Here is a 22,465-nt window from a genome sequence, read left to right on the forward strand (position 1 = left end):
GTGAGCCCTGTATTGTACTATTGTGTGCCCTTTGAGTTTTTAAACCGTGTACAACTATTTCTTTTAAAAACAAAATATTTTTGTTCAAAATATTCTGTGAGATAGGAAGGATTAAGGAATGGACATATCCTAAATTTTAAAAGCATTCTCGGGGAGGAGGGTGTAGTCCTGGGTTCAATTCCCAGTGCTTCCTTTAAAAAATAAAGAAACCGAATTGCTCCCCCACCTCCTAAATCATTCAATCAATCAATCAATAAGAAACTAGACTAGACTGTAAAGAAAAAAACACACCTATCTCTTGAGGTGGGACTATGAGGAAAAGTTTGGTTTTTATTATGCTCCTATACCTTAAGTTTTTATAATTAGCATGTATTACTTTTGTAATCCAAAAGTGATATTAAGCAAAATTAAATATAAGAATTCTAGTGAAAAAACTATTTTATGTAACAATGAATTACAAATAAGCTTGTAGCAATGAGTTGAGATATAACAATGAGTTCCAAATGACCCTTATTTTGCATAACAGTGAGCATTTTATTCCCAGAGCATTTCCCAAACTCACAGCAGTCAGCTATGATTAGCTGTTGTACCTCAGATTTCTTTTAGGGACTACCTGGTCTGCATTTGGCAATACAAATTTTTAAAGCCACAGCCACAGGCGAGAGTTTTCCTGCCTCTGTTTGTTTTTAAGTGACAAAATTTAGTATTTGACTGACTATTCTCCAGTTCTTTGGTTTTCTCTGGGTAAGTGGACCTTGCTCCATTGCAGGACTGTCATCAACTCACCAGAAGGGATCCCTGCTTAAAATTTTTGAATTGACCCTAAAACCCGTAATAAGTCCCGGTTCCTGAAAGTATTGTTTACCTATTTTTCTAAAAACTGACTTCTAAAGCATTTACCAGGCCTTCTAGCCAGCAATGCTTTAAGCTAGACATTAGCTCTGCTTTTTTTAATGACAGAGGCATTGTGAGGTGACTTCCTTTGCAAGAGCCATTTTAAAAATTGCAATAAAAATTGAAAATTAAAACTTTAAATGCAATAGAGTTTTTAAAACAGACAACTGAGAGTGATTCAATCTAGGGAAGGGGAAAAGCCATGTGTGTGGATTACCTATTCAGTAAGCAAGTGCCTGTCAAACACAGGGTGGAATACACACTCATGCATTCGTGGAATGTCATTTGCTTCATTTGGAAAGAAATTTGGTCATGTTTACCAAGAGACCGAAAATATTTCGGCCCTATATCCTGGTAATTTCTCTCTTAGAAATCTATCCTATTAGGAAACAATCCTGAATACAGAAAATCGTTTCTATTACATTTCATCTATAATATATCTAATAAATAGTAATGCTGCTAAAGAATATGTAACAGAGAAAAACGCTTATCCTAAATTTTTAAAATTCAAGATATTGTCAGATGATTACAAACAACAACAACAACAAAAACCTATATAAAGAAAAAAAAAGGAAAATAAAATTAAAATTGAAATATTGAGGCCTCATGCTCCGGTTTCTTTTTGTTTACAGATGGTGTCATGTCTTACGTAAAAGTGGTTGGGATGGTGGGTCAGCCTGTTGTACTGCCCTGCACCTATACTGGCAAAGTCACAACCATGTGCTGGGGCCATGGGCCATGTCCTTGGTCTCGCTGCACAGCTGAAATGATCTCGACTGATGGATATGGTGTCACCTATCAGCAGAGTCCGCGTTATTCACTAAAGGGAGATATTTGGAACGGGGACGTGTCTCTGACCATAGACAATCCAACCGTGCAGGACAGTGGCCTGTATTGTTGCCGTATTGAAAGGAAGGGCTGGTTCAACGATAGAAAACTCACCATATCTTTGGAAATAAAGCCAGGTGAGCTTGTCTTCTTCTCCCTTTGATCACTTCCAGTGGGTTCACAGAGATAAGAGTTTTCTGTTTGGTATTAACTTCTTCCTTTAATAAGGAAAGAGGAGGTTCCTACAATCCTGTTTTGCAGTAACTCTTGGGATAGGATAATTTTTATTTCTCTAGAATGAAGTGTTAAGACCAACCTTGATTCAAGACCATAGGCTAGAGGATTTTCCCAGTCAGCCAAAGATCTCCTGAAGCAGTGCTTCGAAAACACTAGTTGGTTCATGAAAAAGCATTCACTGTCCCACAGTGAAATACAGTGATTTTTATCAAGCTGGGTTTCCTCCACTTGAAGAACTGCCCTTTACTTTGAGATGATGTCTTAGAAGAATTTTTTAAGGTCCTTTCTGAACACTTTAAGAATTACAGAGAATTCCATACATATAAAATAGGTAATATAAGGTACTGTCAAGTAGATGTGTCATTCAGCTTTGACAATTGTCAACTGAGTCTCATTGCAAACACATTGTATCAGCCTGTGTAGTTGTTTCTACCATCTCCCCCTACTGCCTCGCCCTGTGTTGGATTTTTTGAAGCATGTTTCACATCCTGTCACCAAGTTGCTTGCTTAAAAATGAAAATGACCTTATTGCAATATGAAAACATTTGCATCTCAATAACTGCTTTTAAGAATTTCACCAATTGCTTTTAAGAATTTCACAAAACCCCCAAATCTGGGAAGTTTACATTTTTCCGTCTTGAGGTGGACATCCTAATTTTTCTTACCATTTAGTGAAAGGAGTAGGTTCTTCAGGATTTCCTGGTTTCTGGTGCTCTTTCCTAATGAATCTCCCCTCTCTAAGGTCTTATGTTGACAGTAGAACCCAATACCTATGGCCTTCGTAAGCTCTGTCTTTTTTAATTAAAATGAACCTCATATTGCAACCTCCCAACTTTTGTAATTGGCTTGTGTCCTTTATGAAGACACAACAAATAAGGTGAATTCTGACAGAGAGAATGGCTAACTCTGGGGAAACTATATCTAGGAGGCAATTTAAGGATGCCGAAAGAGGCTGGCGATATTGTGTGCTGTAGACAGGTGTGAGGAGGCAGTGTGGGCAGAAGAGATTACAATTACATTTTTGGAGTCCTGAAATTATATTATTGGTCTGACTGAATATTTTTTTAAATGACATAGAAGGAAATTAGTTGGGGACTTTTATAGTGCTTAGAAATTCTTTAATTGGTGGCTATTTATAAAGCCACCGCTCCATCCAGTGGGAAATGGCCCCATAACCAAACCAAGGTGACTCTCGGCCTCCAAGCCAATTCTTTGCTTAAGTTTTCTTGCACTTTTCACAGAACGAGCTTACTTTTCAACCTCCTATTTTTCCTCACCAGCTCCTTCTACCCTTAGTTTCCTAGCTTCTTCCTCAGGATATATTTACCAGTAAGGAAGACATGTTAGTAAATCAAGCCAATTTGGTTTCCCTTTCTTTGTTTCCACTATCATCCTTTGATCAGATTTCTTGCTTGCTTACTTTTTACCTCTAGATTCAGATTTTTAAACTGAAGGAAGGAGATTGGATTACACTCTTCTTAAAAGCCTCTGATTACACTGGTCAGCAAACGGTAGCCCCAGGGCCAGATAAGATTCTAAAATAGGCTCACCAAGAGTTCTGTAAATAAAGTTTTATTGGAACACAGTCACACCCATTCATTAATCTATTGTCCATGGCTGCTTCCTCTTCCTCCACAGTGACAGAGCTGAGCAATTACTACCAAGATTGCAGGACTGTGAAGCCTAAAACTTTTACTAATGCCTCATACATAATAGGCACCCACAAATATTTGTTGAAAAAAACATTTCTTTTCTTTAAGGCAAAAATTAGCTGTTTCCCAAATTAACTTCACTTGAATCCCTCAGGAGAGTTTTCAAACCAGTTGCCCCTATCCAAGAGACTTGAGTTTCTAGTTTCTAGTTAGTAGAGTTGAAATTTAAGGATACTTCTTGTGGGGGATAAAAAGGTGCCTGGTGAGGGAAAAGTACACATTCTTTATTTGGTCCTTCAATGATCTGCTTGTGTGCCAGGCTTCTTTCTCATTTCAGTTCTTTCTCTGGATGGCTCTGAGGATTTCAGTTAAGTGGTCTGGAACCCTCTACCACCTCTGACTCTGGAGAGTCAAAGTCATTGCCTGTTGTTATTGTCAGCCCTTAGTTTGGAAGGGAATTTAAAGGGTCTAGTCCACCTTCTTACTAAATGTGTAAATCATCTGTGTTATCTAGCATATGCTCATGGTGTGAGTTAGCCCTCATCTACAATGCAGGTCTGTTGGGAGGGTACCCTTCGGACTGACTGGACTGAATGCTGTTTATTTGGTAAATACTCTGGCTCTTGGGAACCACTACTTAACTCTTAGTCATACACCACTGACAGGACAAGGACAGCTTCAGGCTCTAGACATTTTCCTCTACCTCACGGATATGTATGAAGATACATCAATCTGATAGGCATGCCTAGTCTTTTCAAAATACTTCATTACAAATCCCAGGTACCATTTTTTAACCTGTAAACCTTCCCAAATATAATCCTTTCGATTCAGCTGTTTCTTTGTACTGAACACGTCTTCAAGCTCTCTTCAGTCACAGATTCTAGTTGACCAATGTCAAGAACTCAAGTTCATGGAAGACAAGTGCCCAGTTCTGCCTGGGGGCAGTCTCCTTGGTGGTGTGGCTGTACAAGCCCAGCTCAAGGCTCTTATTTCCTGCTGCTTGATTAATCCTTGTTTTCATGTTGATTTCTAGCTCCTCCAAGGACAACTATCAAAACTATGACAACTTGGCCAACCACCACGACCAAGAGAACTTGGCCAACTGTCACCACCAAGAGAACCAGGCCAACCATCACGACCAAGAGAACTAGGCCAACTGTCACCACCAAGAGAACTAGGCCAACTATCACCACCAAGAGAACTTGGCCAACCACCACGACCAAGAGAACTTGGCCAACTGTCACCACCAAGAGAACCAGGCCAACCACCACGACCAAGAGAACTTGGCCAACTGTCACCACCAATAGAACCAGGCCAACCACCACGACCAAGAGAAGTAGGCCAACTGTCACCACCAAGAGAACCAGGCCAACCACCACGACCAAGAGAACTTGGCCAACTGTCACCACCAAGAGAACCAGGCCAACCACCACGACCAAGAGAACTTGGCCAACTGTCACCACCAAGAGAACCAGGCCAACTGTCACCACCAAGAGAACTAGGCCAACTATCACCGCTCATCCAAAGCCAGGACCCACAAAGAAACCCCAGCCAGGTAAACAGATATGTTTCTGAGTCTAGAGAGCTTTTACTGAGAGGGTGTAGACCATCCAGGGCCTTGTGTTAAGGCAGAGATACAATCTAGGGGAAGGGTTGATATCTGGGTTCCAAATGTGGCTTCATAGAATCTGTGAAGCCCTGTCCCCCATTGTATTCATCTTTTGTGCATACGAGCATTTTGAGAGCGAAGCCCAGCACAAGCTCTTGTTTCTTGCTGCTTGACTCCTTGCTTTCCTGTTGATTTCTAGGTCCACCTACCAGGCCTCCAATGACAACTACAACTTGGGCCAACACCACCGCCCGTCCAAAGCCAAGACCCACAAAGAAACCCCAGCCAGGTAAACAGACGTGCTTCTGAGCCCAGGGGGCTTTTACTGAGAGGGTGTAGACCATCCAGGGCCTTGTGTAAAGCAGAAGTAGAATCGAGGGGAAGGTTATTGCCTGGGTTCCAAGTGTGGCTTCACAGAGACTGTGAAGCCCTGTCCCATATTATATTCATCTTTTGTACATGTAAGCATTTTTAGAGTGAGGGGGTAACAATAGCTTTTTGTCAGATTCTCAAAGGAATTCAATAGTAGCAAAAAGAAAAAAAAGTCCAGCTCATTGGCCTCAGCCATCTAAGCAGAATGGTGTGGATTTGGCCCACAGCATTATGAAGAAAAAATAGGGAATGCCAGAATACAGGGGCAGAGGAATGAGATTCTGTCCACACAAGGAGCTCTGAATAGCAGTCATTTAATCCCTTCTCAAGTCTAACCCAACACTTGAGGATGAGATTTCAGCAAGGTTAGTGTTTACTCTGTTTCCTGTGTCAGGAACCAAGTTAAGTGCTTTACAAGTATTATGTCACTTATTTCTTAGGACACCCATGTGCACTGTGGGTGTGATTCTTTGCTACTTTATACCTGTGCTGATCGAGGCACAGAGTCAAAGCTCAATGTTGACAGTCATACGAATAGAAAGTGGTTGAGTCTGGATTGTCTCCATTAATTTGAATTTTGGACCTGTGCTATCCTCTATACTGAACACAGAGCTTATGTTTGGATGAATTTGTCCTGTTCTGATATCCTCGCTGGAGAGGCCTTCGTACAATTACCCTGACTTTTCAGGGTGTCAGTGACTTACACAGTTTTGCTTCTAGTATCCTTTAATTTAGTAACGTAGCACAGAAACGTTATTTATACCAATGAAAAAGTAAATATCGAATTTAAGGACTTATGGGACTTCAAATACACACGTTTGTTTTTTTCAGTTCAGGCTATTCAGTTCATACTTCAAATTTCCGATAGATAAAAGTTTAGGTTTAACGCAAATGGAGAATAATTGGACTTACAGATAGGAAAGTAGCTTTCCATTCTGAGGACAAGTTTGGGTTCAAATTTTCTATTTTTAAGGCTGAAAATAAAACTTTTTAGTGAAGATTCTCAAAGACTCCAACGCCTTTGGAACTTTGAGGTGGCTTTGGATTCTGAGGAGCAACAGACATGTCACAACCTCTTAGCTAAAAAATATCTGATGGAACATACTGATTTCCCTCGACTCCCACTGCACCATGTGTATATTTAACTAGGAGGGATCTGAAGGACTGGGCTATGAACTGAGTTTGGAAGAGAGGGCTGTAGGTTAAAAGTGGAATTTTGGAGCCATAAAAGTTTGTTAGGAAAACAGCTTTGTTCTAGAGAATCTGTTAACTTTCTTGTTACTGATTTAGCTTCTTCATACTTAGTCTGTGCCCGCAAAGGTGGATTAGAGCATGTGGTTTGGTGACCACGTCTAAGTTACTGACTTTGTTTAAAGCAGAGGTTCAGAAGGAAAGTGCTGGTCTCTGTGTCTGTGTGACCTCCTTGGGGATAGTATTCATTGATTCTGGTACTTACCCTGATAGTTTCCGAAAGAGTTTGTGTTTAGAGTTGAACTTTACAGTATAAGAAGGAAGTGAACACTGGAGCAGATCCAGGGCAGGGACATTTACCGTTACCTCCACTCCCTCTCTGTGCTCTGTGTACCTTGTACACACTAGTTGCCTAAAATATTCATGGACGGATTGGATATAAAGTTGTGGGAGCACTGAACTCATGCCCAGCAGGTAACTTTAGTTTCTCTCCTGAACACCTAGGATCATCGGGGGAGGGGATAGCTTAGTGGTAGAGTGCCATGCTTAGCATGCACGAGGTCCTGGGTTCAGTCCCCAGTACCTCCATTAAAATATATATACACCTAATTACCTCAACAAAACAAAAACAAACAAAAACTCTCATCATCACTGGCACCCTGTTAAGAGCATGCATTCTGGAATGAGATAGATCTGACTTCAGTGCTGGCCCTGACTACTCCGACGAGCTTTGTGACTTGAACAAATGTCTTATCCTCTCTGAATCTCTTTTTATCATTTGTAAAATGGATGGAATGTTGCCAATCTTGTAGGATTCTTGCCAGGATTAAATGAGATAAAGAGCTTGGGACACAGGTAAAAGGGGGTAAGTGATAGATATAGTGGCAAATAGGACTATTACTTAGAATGTCCAGAAATACATACCCCTGGCTGGTGCGGGTAGCATGTACGATTTGGAAATGTCCATGTGCACATCCGCATTTTTCTCAATTAAATGAACTAGACTTGACTTTAAACTTATTACTGGACTTGCTCCCTTGGGCCAGCACCTTATAACAATTAAATCCAAATTAAGCTGGTCTGAACCAAACTGATCACCTGTATTTATGCTTCCTCTAAGCCCCAGACCCTAAATACACCCAGGAGGCGCCCCCTGGCTATCGTACTGAGCTTTCATTTCACACGGACACTTTGAGCTGGGTTGAGGATGCCAACCCAGGCTCCGAAGAGGCATGTCCCTCTGAGATTCTGCTTTTCCTCTCTGAAAAGTCTTCCCCGCTCTTCCCAGTCTGGGCAGGTCCCATATTCCTTTGAAATATAAGATTGGCCTGTCTTTCCTGTGGTGGAGACAGGTGATACTGAATCCTGTCATCTTTCCGAGATAACTCCATTACCCATGGTGGTAAACTGGGGGAGCGGCACACACTAAACCCCTTTTTAATGCTGAGCTGGCTTCTGTGTCCTTGTGCCTGTGCTGTATCCAAACAAAGTCACGTTTTGCAAGACTCCTCGTGGGTATGACTCATTGTACTCAGGAGCTGCCACTCTGTAGGGGACCCGCAGTATGGCGGACCTTCTGCCAGTCATTCCTGGAAGTTGGCTGATGTAAAATGGACCTGCAGTGAGACTCAGAGAGGGGCCGATTCAATTGGGATTAGTTAATGGGGACATTTGGTTTTGAAAGTGGAATCCTTAGTGGGAACTGTTTCCGGGCACAAAAACAAAGTGAAAGTGGATAAAAATACAAGGTAACAGCAGGAGGAGCAGCTGCAACCCACACTCTGAGGCTGTGAGGAGGAAGACAAGAGGAGTGGGCAATCGTTCCTTAAAATACGTCACTAAAACCTAGTCAAGGTAGAGCTTCCCAGAGCGGAACAGACGTTGGAGCAGCCGCGTCCCCACGGCTTAAGGGACTTCTGCCGTCTTGGCAGGGTCTCTGAGGCTCTCCGGCCAAATGCTTACTGTGCCCGAGCCAGACTTCAGTGAGCTAAAGCCTCCCAGAAGCAAAGAACATTAGTCTGGAAGGAATTTTGGTCGTCATCTTGCCTGCCACCCACCTTTTGACGGATAGATGTGCAGCAAACTCACACATTATCTCATTTAATTATTTTGGGGCGGGCCTTGTTTATTGCCATTGCCAGACTGTGGCGGGGGGTACCCTATAGTTCAGCTTTGGAGACAGACAGCTTCCAATTCAACTGCCAGTTACTAGCTGCGTGCCTGTGGGCAAGTCGTGGTGTGTTCCTTACAGGATGTTTGTGAGGGATGAGGGCCATGATGTTTGCAAAGTGCATTGCACAGCGTCCCTCCCCCATTGCTCCCTCAAAGATTAGTAATAGCTCTGATATTTGTCTCATATGGTGCTAAGTGCTTTACCTGCACCATCTAATGTGACAACTTGATGAGACGGGTGCTATCAACATCTTATAGTTCACGGTTGCCCCAGCTAGAAGTATAAATATATATATATTTTTATAAATACACACACACACACACACACACACATACACATACATACATAAATGTGTATGCGAAGGACCTTGATCAAGGTCATATTGCCAAGGGACAAGATCAGCACTGAACTCAAATTTTGTGTGATTCAAGTCCATGCTGGTTTTACGTCACCCATTCAATACCCGAGGGACTTACTTAAGGTTAGAACATAAATCATAAACAGAGCCTAGACTGTAGATATTGTCTTTTGTTTTTAATTGACAGTTACAATGTGTCCATTTCTGGTGTACAGCACAATGTCCCAGTCATGCATATATTCGTTTTCATATTTTTTCATTAAAGGTTATTACAAGATATCGAATATAGTTCCCTGCACTATGCAGAATAAATTTGTTTTTTAAATCTATATTTATATATAAAGGGTAACATTTGCAAATCTCAAACTCCCAAATTTATCCCTTCCCACCCCCTTTCCCTGGTAACCATTCGATTGTTTACCATGTCTGTGAATCTGTTTCTGTTTTGTAGTTGAGTTCATAGTGTCCTTTTTTCATTTTTTTTTTTTTTAGATTCCACATATGAGTGATATCATATGGTATTTTTCTTTCTCTTTCTGGCTTACTTCACTTAGAATGACGATCTACTGTAGGTATTGTCCATGGCTGTCTAAGGAGTAGTGTCAGAATGAATAAAATGCAGGTGCGGTAATGTAAAGATTGGGGGGGATGGTTAGTGCACTTTCATTGCCCCTGAGGTTCTACAGTAGTCAGGGATTTTCCCAGACCCGTAGTATCTTCCTGCGATGGGAGTGGAATGCGTGTGGGGCCCTGAGCTGAGATTCTTATCCTGTACTGGGGCTGGAAACTCGTTAAACCACTTCAGGTCTGTTTCCTCATCTATAAAATAGATTCAAAAAATTGTTGTAAGGATTTAGAGTGCTGTGCTAGATACTCAGCAAAAAGAGAGTCCCGTATTTGACCTATGGTTGCTTAGGTGGGCCAACAGTCTATGTTCTGTGTGACAAAAGAGATATTTAAAAGCCCTATTAAAATTTGGACATTCAAAACTTTCAGGCGTGATATCCATTTATAGCGGGGTTTTAGGTTGTGTAGGATATATTGGTCTTGGGGCTGATGTAACAGCTGTTTTACAAAGTACTTCTGGATCAATGTCTAGGCAGCTGGAGTATAATGTCGGGGTTGTAGGCCACCTTTTTGGATACCTTAGTACATTTTACTCACATTTGGAATGCAAAACCAACGTGATGTCCATTTCGAATAGGATGGTTCCGATCTTTGGATGTGCGTTTGGCATCTGAGCACTGATGGGCAGTTTCTTAACTGTCGTGAAAACGTTGATTACCTAACTTTAGATGGGAATTTTTATACTGGTCCTGAGAATGGGCCACTGTCACTCCTAAAATTGTAGGTAAACCTTTGTGTGTACATGTATTTTTCAATAAAGAAGAAAAAAGGGGTCTTGTTGTCAAAAGGTCTTTGACAAAATGGTTAAGAAACACAGCCTTACTGGTTAAGTTAATAAATGTTCATAATTTGGTGTAACTCTTGCAATGCCTCCAGCATTTGGCTGTAGTATTATTCAACTTTTCATTCATTACCAGAAAGCAATGTGAATCTATATAGTGTTTTCAGTGAAAAGTCAATATTTTTTGCTTAATTGTCCCTCTTGTTTTACAGATGGAAATGACACTGTGACCAAGTCTTCAGGTGCCCTTCAGCCTAACAACCAAAGTGTAAGCATATTCCTTGCATGTCTCCCTGGAGGCAAGTTACATTTAGAGATTATTACTGTTAAAACTAATCTACAGACAGATTCTTTCTAATTAAAAAAAACTGGGGGAGAAAAGAACTTGACTCTTAAATAAGGATGCTTTAGTTAATTTAAAAAATCTGTATCGATGCACCAGTTTATTAAAAATACCTAATAAGTGGTACTTTATTCTACACTCACGCACGCACACGTGTGCATGCACACACACTTCAGGCTTTCTCCCGGCCAAAAATTAGGAAAAAAAAGAATGCATTAATTCAAAGAGCACAAATTTACATACCAACGGTGACTTCAGTCATCATTAGGGAAATAACATACTGCGAATTGATGTGGTGTAGTGGAGGCCCCCCCAGATAAAAATATTACATAAATGAAAATGTGTTTGCTTAGACATAGGCCCCCTCACATCTTTTTTCTATATAAAAATTTTTAGGCCACCGCTATCTTTATAAGCATAAACCTCCCTCTATGAAGACTTACTAAGATCCTGATGTCTTGAACAACTTCGTGATTCTGTAAGATGTTCTCATGCTTTTCCCATAGTTTGCTTGAGAAAAATCTAAGGGGCCCAGTCTCATGATGTTCATCCAAGTCTCATCTTTGGAAATAAGTCAGAAAAATTCATCAGTGGAACCTTTTCTCTTGATTCCCTTTGGGAGGAAGAACTTTCCTTTTACTATGTGCAACTCGCTCTTTGAAGTCACAAACAAAAAGAATTTAAAGTATGAGCGTAATCCTGATTGCAAGCGGTGAGAAATTACAGCATGGTCACTGTAAGAGAAATTCAAGCTCAGGCAAAGCAGGGTTATCTAGCGTAAGGCCAAATGGCCTTAGGCCACATACCTTAGTGACAGTAACACCACAACATGGGAATGATGTTAAAGATTTTAGCAACTCTCCTGGTACAGGCACTGGTTGATCTGATGGACACGGGCTGAGTTTGTATATGCCTGTTAAATCGCAGAACTGCCACCATGATTATTCTATTATTCCAAATGATTATTCTATTGCTGTGCAGTCAGATTTATGCTAGACTGAAAAAAACCATTCTGAATGGTAAGATTGTTCTTGACCTCAGTCACCTGTAGGACAACTATGTTTAGCAACAAGTAGAAGCAATTTAGAAGCAAGTTCACCACAGTCGGTAGCAAAACTGTGGGCTTTCTGTGTCTTGACTCCGAAGATGCCAAGATGTCTCCCAGGTGCCTTGAAACCAAGCAGCATATATTCTGACCCAGTAGGTCAACTTTCTGAACTCCGTTTTAAGGAGAGAATTGAACAAATACGTGAAGAAATATGAGAAAAAAAATGTTCATCGCTGCTGTTTATAATCACGAAGATGTTGTGAACAACCTAAATGTTCAATAATAAGGGATTAATTACTTAGCAAGGCATGCCCACTTATTACCATGAAGAATGCCATCACTGCAGCGCATTTAGTGTTAAGTCAGCATCGATCGTCAAGTGATAAACTAACTTGTCAAACGGTGTATATACTGTAGTCTATATATTGAATATAGTCATTGTTTCTGTTAAGAAAAACACTAGAAGGATAAAATTCTAGAAGAGTACGTAATGAAAAATGGTAATAGTGGCTGTTTCTGGATGTTAGGATTATGGTGGATTTTTGTTTTCCTTTCTTTATGCTTAGCTGCACATTCTAAAATGAACATGCAGTTTTTATGTAACATAATATTTTAAAAAAGGAAGCAAAGCCTGCTTCCCTTTTTAACCCGATGTTCCATCTACTTTACTCCCCACAAGTAAGATAGTAAACAGCTTTTCCCCTCCGAAGACACTGGTCGTTCCCCCTTTACGCAAGGGCACCTCGGATGCTAAAATGCCTCTGTATCCTTGTAGTGTTTATGAGGAAGTGCCTAAAAGCACCTTTGCCAAGAATTGTATTTAACCTGCATTTGATAGCCAGAAACAGAGAGGCTAAATAACTTGTCTAGGGTCACACAGCAACTAAGTAAAAGAGCTAGGATTCTGACTCCAGAGATTAAACTCTTATTCAGGAAGAGACTTGGGACTCGATCCTTTTCACTGATCTTCTGCTTTCTTTCTGTTAAAATATCTGCCCTGTGGGGCCTCTTAAGGATGAGAGGTAAACTATGTAGAGGGGTCGAGGGTATTTCAGGCTTATTCCAGGAGGGGGTGATCCCTTTTGAGCTGCACTAGGGGATTTAAACAAAATTCTGTACTTCTCTCCAATTGCACAGCATTTTAATTGTTAATCAGAGCCATGTCTATGAGCAGCTACTTTCCAGTCCATTTATAAAGACATAAACTCTCGAATTCTAGCTAAAAAAAAAGTAAGTTTTGTAATCAAGGGCTAAATTCCATAATTGAGCACATTTAAGTAACATCAGATAACACCACCACATCAACTTATATGTGAACAAAGATTGTTGTTTTCTTTTTTAATATCATAAGAAGATTACTTATGGAAATAACTTATTAATTTTAAAAACATATGTGTAATTTATATATAATAAAGCACACTTGTTTGAATCGCACAGTTGGCGTTTTGGCAAAGGTATATACTTAGATAAATACCACCCCAAGCTATAATACATTTCCACCAACCCCAAAAACATCTTGAATTTTTAATTGTCTTAGAATTTCACCACATGGTTATAACCTCAGGTCATTGGGTCTTGTCCCTCATAATCTAGATGTAGCCAAGGGCCAATAAAGGTAAATGTGTCTGGGTACATTATTTTAGGAAATGTTTTCTGCCCATAATTCTAACAAGCTGTTTGTTTGATCTGCCGATGTTTCCTTAGCCTGCAGTGACGGTAGAAAGTCCATGGAGGACCAACAATAAGGGAATCTACATTGGACTCTGTATTGCCGCCATAGTGTTATTGGTCACGATTTTGACTGTCTTGCTTGTCAGAAGTAAGTCACTTAAGAATTGTGCCTCTGGGAGTATTCTTGAGCCAAACTGCCTGGAGCCCCCCGTGTGCCACGTGATTTTAATTTCACCTAACTTCCTTGTTTCTTAACCTTGCTCTTCTTTATTTGTCTTAAAATTGTTGTCCCATGGAGAGAAATAGAATATTTAAATTCTCCATAGGAGAAATTAAATACTGAGAAATAAGAGTTGGTTGGGTAGAGCTGGGATTTGGAAGGCAGCAGACCATTGTGATGTGCAAGCTTTGTTCACTCTTCCTCTCCCCCTCCCTCAAGAACCAATGTTTGTCCGTGTATGGGGCAAAGTTGTAGAGGGTGTTACAACACCCATTTAACAGAAGAAGCAAATGAGGCACTGGGAGGGATAACTGACTTCAGAGCTAGGGCTAGAGCAAAGTTTCACCAAGGAGCCATCTGGGGCGTCCTGGTCTCCTTTCCACCAGTTGTGTGTGTGTGTGTGTGTGTGTGTGATCTTTTGCCTATGAAAGAAACACAATCTCCCACTTTTACAATGAAATATAGTAATTATGTTAAAATAAGCCAGGACATGTGGGTTATTATTATTATTATTAATATTATTATTATACTAAACCATTAATAAATATGAGATACTTTACACTCAGGGGCTTGTTTGGATCCTGCAGATTCAAAAAAAGTTACCTGGAGTTATCAAGGAAGAGACTAGATTGGGCTTCTTCCCCCCCCCCCTATTTTTTTAATCTTTCTTCTAAATAAATTTTTTCAGGCTCTGAGTTCTGTACAGATTTTGTTCATATTAAAGTCATAACAGAAATAATACACTTGTTTGAAAAGAAACCTCATGAACTCTTTGGCTGACATGTTTAATTTTGTCTTCGGTTCTTCCCCAATTCAGAATATTTGTGCCTGGGAGGCAAGGTGGAGCTTCTACGGTAAGTTTAAGATGGTTTGTGTCGATGATCTTTGATGTTCTTATTCTAGTAAAAATACGGAAAAATTTCTTTCTGTCCCTCTCCTCTTTTCCTTCTGAACCTTCCATTTTATAGTCCGGATCCTGAAAAATCTAGTATCAAGAGCACCTCCATTGCTGTCCAATCTTCCAGTGGTATTTTCAGTGTCCCTGCATTTCCCCGGAATTGTGCCAGGACTGCTACAGAAAGGGCGCCTCAACCCTAACCTCCTAGAGCAAGAGAACTAAACTGCAGATTCTGCTTGGTGGGACATTTGAATGGGCTGTGTGGTGTGTTATTTGACTTCATTCAGTGCTTCGTTTATTGAATGTTGGTCGCATGCCTACTATATTCCAAAGAGATGATCAAACCAGAGAGAAAACATACACACAATAACCAGCGTACTTTTAGTACATCCAGAGAAACACCACGGGGAGCATAGAGCAGGGCAAAAGGCCATCTGAGTGAGCCCCAGAGGAGTAGAGAGCAGCTCTGCGAAGGTCTGGAGGAAGACAACTCCAGGCTGAAGAAGCACAGAGGCCTCGGGGTGAGGCAGGTACCTCGACGTCTCCACAGTTCCCATCGTCCCCTCATGTTCCACACCCAGCCTGCTCTGGTCATTTGCATTAGTTATCTGGCCCTTTTTTTCCTTTTTAAAAAATTTTACTTTTTTACTGACATGTGGTTGATTTACAATATTAGTTTCAGGTGTACAGCAAAGCAATTCAATTATATACATACATATGTATATATATATATTATATATATACACACACTTTCAGATTCTTTTCCATTGTATCATAGGCACTTGAATTTACAATTTTTGAAAATTTTCTCCACTGCCCAATTAAAAGGTAAATTCTCTGTATATGTCTCCCTGGAGTCATTTGCCCAAACACCTGCAATGGTTAGGAAACCACTATTTCCAAATCAGAATAGCCTGCTTTATGGGGTCCAGCTTGGGCTTTAAGCAAGGTCTTTCTTTGATTCAAAATCCATTCTTCTTAAGCTGCCATCCATTATTCCTAGTTCTCTTGCATTGGATGTTTGCACAGCATCTTTCCTATGTCTGAGTTAATCATGCGAGCCAGCCCACAGAACGGGCCTTGAACAACGCCCGACATGTCGCAAGTGTTCCGTGAACGCTGGCTTTTATTACTGCAGCCATGCCCTTCTCAGCAGCAAACCTGTGAGGTAGGCACTATTATTGTTCTCAGTTCACAGATTGGAAAACAGGTTTAGAAATGTTAAGCCACATCCAAGGTCAGCAGACTCAATCTTAGGTCTTTTAAAGTCCAAAACCCATACTTATAGAAGTTTTTGACTATCTGCTTCCAAGAATAGAAGAAAAAAACAAACTCTCTCCAGGCAGAAAACTGTGAAAGATAGCATCTTTTTAGTTGATTTCTGTCCTTTCACTGTTAACTTTTTTTCAAGGTCCACTTTTATGGGGGAGGTTATAGCTCAAACAGTAGAGTGCATGCTTAGCATGCATGAGGTCCTGGGTTCAATCCACAGTACGTCCTCTAAAAATAAATAAGCAAATAAACCTAATTACCTCCCTCCACCAAAAAAATGGGGGAAAAAAATCCCACTTTTAATCACTTAATTATAAAAGAAAATATGCATTGTAGCAAATGTTGCGTAAAATAGAAATGGAAAACAAAACAAAACAAAAACGAGCATTTCCTCATGACATTATTTTTTTGGGCAGCTCTACCACACTGACTCATTTTGAACTATTGACACCTGAACTGTTTCCACACATGGATGACTAATCTATTTAAAGATCAGAGCTGAATGAAGACCCAGTACATTTCCTATCATTTCTGGGCAGGCTTAGGTAATAGTCACTGTAGTCATTAAATGCAAATTATAAAAATAGCAGCTGTCTCAAAACTGCACAAATGACCTTTTCCTACACTTGATGTGCAAGTGTGTGTGTTATAAAACTCATCTAACCCCTGGCTTTCTAATGTGGATCATTCAGACATGGTAAGATTTTTGACTCCATGATCCGGTACACATTTAGGTGAAATGATGCTATTTTACTCCATCCATTATGCTCTGATATTTTGTATACTTATGTCTGTTTATCATAAATACAGGACATAGACCACTACATAGATTGAATAACCCTCTCTAAAGGGTCACAGCCTACAGCTGGGAAAACACCAGCCAAACCACTTCTTCGCTGTCTTTGACAACATGCATCGTGATTTAGCACTTCAATCTGATGTCTGCCTTCCTGGATTTTCAATTTTTGTATTCTAGTACATGAGGCCCTTGAAGGAGACCAGTTGGAGTTTTGTGAAACTATTGCTTAAGTTTTCTATCTGCTTATTAAACAGAATTTCCTGCAACCTCATGTTCACAAGCCTGGATGCTTCTGTTCATTCCCTAGGCTGTGTGAACAGGGTTCTGGGAATTGCAACGACGCAGACTTGCCTGACCTAAATGTTAACGTATGTGCTGCTTGTACTTTAGAAGTGGTCTGTTTTTCTCTTACTCGTGTTATTCTTTCTGCAGCGTGATATCATTTAAGGACAGTCACTTTGGAGCTTTGAAAAATGCAGCTGTAAAGCATGTCCGAGCAGAAGACAATGTCTACATTATTGAGGACAGTCAGTAAGTCGTGGATTAAGATTCGGTGGCCTTCTAAGGCGTTATGACCTTGACTGCAGAAGATAGTAACCAGACATCACCATTGACGTCTGGAGCAGGACAATTTTTCGGTCAGTTTCACCTGGCATTCCAACAAGTCAGTAACATTACGTAGAGTGTCGCTAGCTCAATCTTTGTAGTCCTAATGTTTTGTTAACTAGCTCAGTCTTTCTAGTCTTTGCAGAGCCCTTGCCAAAACATGGAATGTACCCCTTAGAATTGTGTATCCTCTTTAGACCTATAAATCCTGTATCCATCAAGAATTCTTACTGGGGAGACAGAAAAAGCATTGCTACCTTGGTCACTCAAGCTGTCAAGAAGAGTTGGATGTGACTTGAAATCAGTAAATATGATTTGGGACTTTAAGAGCTTCACTTGAAAGCATTTTATGGTTCTCTTTTATTTTTTATCTAGTAACTCCAAATGTTCTATTCCTTAAGGCCCCCAATGGTTTCAAATCATGGGTTGCATAGGTTTTCATTTACCCAATGGGGAAATAGAAGTGAGTGTGATTTTACCATTAGAGGCAGATCTGGTTTCTCATGGCTCTGGAAATATAAGGTATTAAGTGCTTTCCCTGGGACCAGGATGGGTATTTTAGCAGTTCGGAGAAGCTAGGGTAGTGAGCGGACCATGTAGACACCAGGGGAAGAAAATCAATGGCCATGTGACTTGTGCTGTGTCTGTTACATTGTTCCATCTGTGCTGAAGTTCTAGGCACTTCCATAGACAACTATCAGGCTCTCTGGAGTAATTTTTAGAATGAAGCAGGGCAGAAATAAATAAATGGAAAAAAAGAGAGGGACGGAGCAGGGAACAAAGATTTCTGCCTTAGGAAAGTTGGTTTGCAAATACAATCCTGTTGTTTGAGAGTGTTCCTAGTTTCAACTGAAATTCTAAATTGTCTTCAAACCACTTTGATTATTAAAATTGTTTTGGGAGGATGAAGGATCTTTTTCATATTGAATTAATTTTTTTTTGTTACTGCTTTTTAACAATTCAATTAAAGTTTTGGTTTTGCCAGCAGAGTTTGACAAAGGCTAATGGTAAGGATCTTTTTCATCACCAGAAGCATTTCTACATGAATAGTTAACAAGCCTGGATTTTAATTTCAGTTTGAGTAAACCCTGAAACAACTCATGCTTGGTGTTCAGAGCTACTCACACCAAAGTGGTCTAAGTGGGCTGGATGCTTGGTTTTGAGCAATATGTTTGACACTTCTGCATAGTTCTAGGAAACTTACAGGACTTCTGAAAAAAGGTTCTATGGGCAAAGGAGATTGCTGAATATTGAACACTGATTTTCACAGGTGGTACCAAACTGACCTGGGTTAAAAAATTATGCTCCAACTACAGTGATTTTCTTTTAAATTCAAGACAAGGTGCATAAACATGGAGGTTGCAAATTGAAGCCCAGATTGGTAGCTTCTCTGGAAAGACCAAGCAACACTGGACTGCATTCCTGTGCAGCCAGGGCCCCATTAGATGGCATCGCAGCCCTTATCCCCCAGCCCTTCCCTTGCCTGCGTGTTCATGCTTGTTACCTGCTTTGTGACTTGTGGGGTTTGAAATTCATGGTGCATGTTCTATTCTCCATACCCTTCCTGGAATTTGATGAGGGCATATTAAAGGTTCTGGGAACTTGGTTAACTTTGTTTAATCCAGCATTTCCAAAATTTGCTTGAAACCCACGAGTGCAATGACTACTGATATACCCAGTAGCATTCTGTGCAACAATACATGGAGCTTGCGGGGTAGCGGGTGGAACACAGAATTAGAAATAGGACCTGAGTTCTAATCCTAACTCTTACCAGTAACATTGGATGACATTAGGGCAAATCATTATGCCTAATTTTGTTTTACATCTATTAGAATTATTTCCATACATACCTCGATGTATAGTGGTAATTCCAATGACGTGTTACTTGTGAGAAGTCTTTGAAAAGTGGAAAACACTACACAAATGAAAAGTCTGTGTGTGTGTTTGTGAGGACTTTGTAGGGATAAGACATCCAGCTTCAGTGCTCAGTAAATTTCAGTGGTGTTGCATTCATCGGTCTCTTGCTGTATGTGCCCCTTTAGTTTTTTGAATAATGTTTCTATTCTGGAAAAGTTGATATTGGGTAACTTGGCTATCATTTTATATTGCAGAAAAATTCATCAATAACTGAAAGGGAGGATGGATTAGAGGGAGGGAAGGGGAGGTATTTAGTTAATATCAAAGTCTTTTCTGTAGATGTATCAATCTTATAGAATGGATCGCCTTTTGTTTTTGATCTTTTGAGACAACTGAGATTCCATTTTCTATAATCTGTCTTGGGACATTAGGACACTGATGTAATTAAAACCATACATTTAAATTTAGGACATTTTGCACATCGTTAGGAAGTAGAGGAACCAACCTGTCACTGATGGCTGGGAAGATAATCTTGGGAGTACATGAAAGGGTAAGGGACTCTTCATCATACGTTCTATTTGTAGGTCCACTCATTAATAAAAACGCATTTTTGTTTTCATTGTAGAAACTGACTTGTTTCCTTATTCTCATCGTTTAGTTGAGGCCAGGCATCTTTATCTTGCTGTGGACTCCCAGGACAGGGGCAAACAGGGCAAGATTTGAGAACCAAGCATGTCTGTCACTTCTCCAGGTGCTGGGGGTAGAGCAGAGAACAACCCTGAACTCCAGGTCCTGAAGAACGCCAAATCAGTAGGAGAGATCTCCCCACACCGTCAATTCTGGTTGAAAATGCTGTTGATAGAGGATGCCTGGAAGGTGTGGGGAGGTGGGGAGTGGCAGAGTTTTAGCTACGTTGGTCAGGAACTGCCTCTAGGAAAGAGGTGACATTTGAGTTGAAACTAAAGGAAAGAAATCCAGCATATGCAAAGGCCCTGAGGTGGGAAGAAGCTTGAAGGAGAAAGTACGGCATGTTCCAAGGACTGAAAATGTCAGTGTGGCTGAGGCAGAGTGAGTGATGAAGAATGAAAAGAAATGCAGCTGGAGAAACGGGCGTTGTATCTCACAAAGTGCTGATGCAAAGAGCTGTGTGAACATTCTTGGAAAACAAAGCACTTTTGCTATTAAGAGTTAAACCTGTTGTCCTGAATTGGATCCTGGAACAGGAAAGGGGCATTAAGGGAAAAACTGGTGAAATCTGAAGAAAACCTTTAGGTTAGTTAATAGTCATGTCCCAGTGTTAACCTCTTAGTTTTGACAAATATACCATCAATATGCAAGATGTTAACCTTAAGGGAAATTGGGTGAAGGGTTTACAGGAACTCTCTGTACTGTATTTGCAACCTTTCTGTAAATCAACAATTATTCCAAAATAAACAGTTTATTTTGAAAAGAAAAGAAAAGAAAAGGAAAAAAAGAGTTAAACCTGTAGATTATATTTTACCATTTATTAAGATGCCTTAGTGACACTGCCCTAAGTTCAGATATAAAAGGCCAGTTTGGTTGGGGTGACAGAAGAGGACACTTAGGGGAAGGTGTGTGAAGGCACCCAGGCCTAGGAAGGCGGTGTCCTGGAGAAAGTGGGTTAGGGTACCAAAGTTTGACCCCAAACTTTGAATCACAGGAGCCCAGAAGCAGCTGAACCCACTCTTTCCAAACCTGCAGTTCTGAACGAGCGCAGGGAGCCAGGGGCTGCCTTCGGTTAGTCCACAGTGGATTTTTTAAATAGTTACGTGTTTTAATGTGCATTTTTGGAATGCATCAAAACCATGATTTACTTTGCTACATTTCTTTACTCAGTGTGTTTTTTGAGACTTATTTATGTTGTTGCATCCAATTCTAGCTCATTCATCGTAACAGCTAAAGATAACTCTCCCATTCATGGTCATTTAGTCCACTCTTTAACTTTCGCTATAACAAGCAGTTTGGGATTAGCAGAAACAAACTACTATCTATAAAACAGATGAACAACATGGTCCTAGGATGTATAGCACAAGGAACTATACTCAATACCTGGTCATCGCCTACGATGAATAAGAATATGAAAAGGAACATACATATATATGCAGAACAATCACTGTGCTGCACACCAGGAACTAACACGCCATTGTAGGTCAACTATACTTCAATTAAAAAAACACAAGTGCTTTTTGTGCTGTGCACCAGAAATTGACACATTGTAACTGACTATACTTCAATAAACAAACAAGAGATAAATAAATGCTTTCATGGATGTTATTTAGGGTAACTACAATTTTAAAGTTAATCTACAACATTTTGATTGAACCATAGTAGAAGGGCAGTGTGAGTATAATAAAGTTACGTAGATGCCTGAAGCTGGGGAGGCAATGAGTTAGATCAGCCGGGGGGGGAGCTCATTAGAATACAGATTCCTGGGCCGGGCTCCTTGAGGTTCTGATTCCATAAGAAAGGTGGGACCTAAGAAATTATTTTGTGTTTGTTTAAATTGCAGAAGATTAGCTGCTACAAGTTATTTTACACTTCAACAAAAACATTCAGACCTCATGAAAGAATATGTAGAAATAAGAGCATGCAGTAACCCTTCGTTTCTGTTTGTATGAGAAGTAGATCTCTGGAAGTGAGCATGCAAACTCTATATTTAGACTTTGTACGTATTGTGATTCTACTTTGGAAGGTGAAAGAAATTCCTCATTCTGAGCCCCTAAAATATAGGATTCCCCTCCGAAATGTAGGGAAAACTGATTTATACTCTGGTTTTCATAGCCTCCTTTGTGCAGACATGTTTCTTCTAGGTTCACAGTGTTCTCAGGGAGGCACAAAATAAAAATTCGTCATTTGTTCTCCTTCTGATCAAGGCCTTTTGTCAGTTGGTTATGGAAAGCTTTTGGTGGGGCACAGGCCTCAGGATACACATCCTTCCAAGACTTTGTTTCTTCTTTGACTCTTTTTTTTTTTTCAATTGACTTATAGTCAGTTATAATGTGTCAATT

At 40.3% G+C, this 22,465-nt stretch overlaps 1 protein-coding gene across 2 annotated transcripts in view; it reads left to right on the plus strand.

Moving 5' to 3' along the window:
- The window catches only part of TIMD4 (T cell immunoglobulin and mucin domain containing 4), a 79,762-nt gene that overhangs the window by 2,576 nt on the left and 54,721 nt on the right, over positions 1–22,465 (plus strand). Inside the window, exons 3-9 of one of the 2 annotated variants that reach the window (XM_031672707.2) lie at positions 1,527–1,859; positions 4,645–5,166; positions 5,420–5,509; positions 10,935–10,990; positions 13,818–13,932; positions 14,822–14,858; positions 17,406–17,504. In XM_031672707.2, the coding sequence (XP_031528567.2) occupies positions 1,527–1,859; positions 4,645–5,166; positions 5,420–5,509; positions 10,935–10,990; positions 13,818–13,932; positions 14,822–14,858; positions 17,406–17,504 (1,252 nt within the window). Of the gene's footprint in view, positions 1–1,526; positions 1,860–4,145; positions 4,219–4,644; positions 5,167–5,419; positions 5,510–10,934; positions 10,991–13,817; positions 13,933–14,821; positions 14,859–17,405; positions 17,505–22,465 lie in introns of those variants that run through there. The other variant, XM_072953794.1, reaches the window with a different exon arrangement.

Source organism: Vicugna pacos, chromosome 3, assembly GCF_048564905.1.
Source record: "Vicugna pacos chromosome 3, VicPac4, whole genome shotgun sequence".
NCBI lineage: Eukaryota > Metazoa > Chordata > Mammalia > Artiodactyla > Camelidae > Vicugna > Vicugna pacos.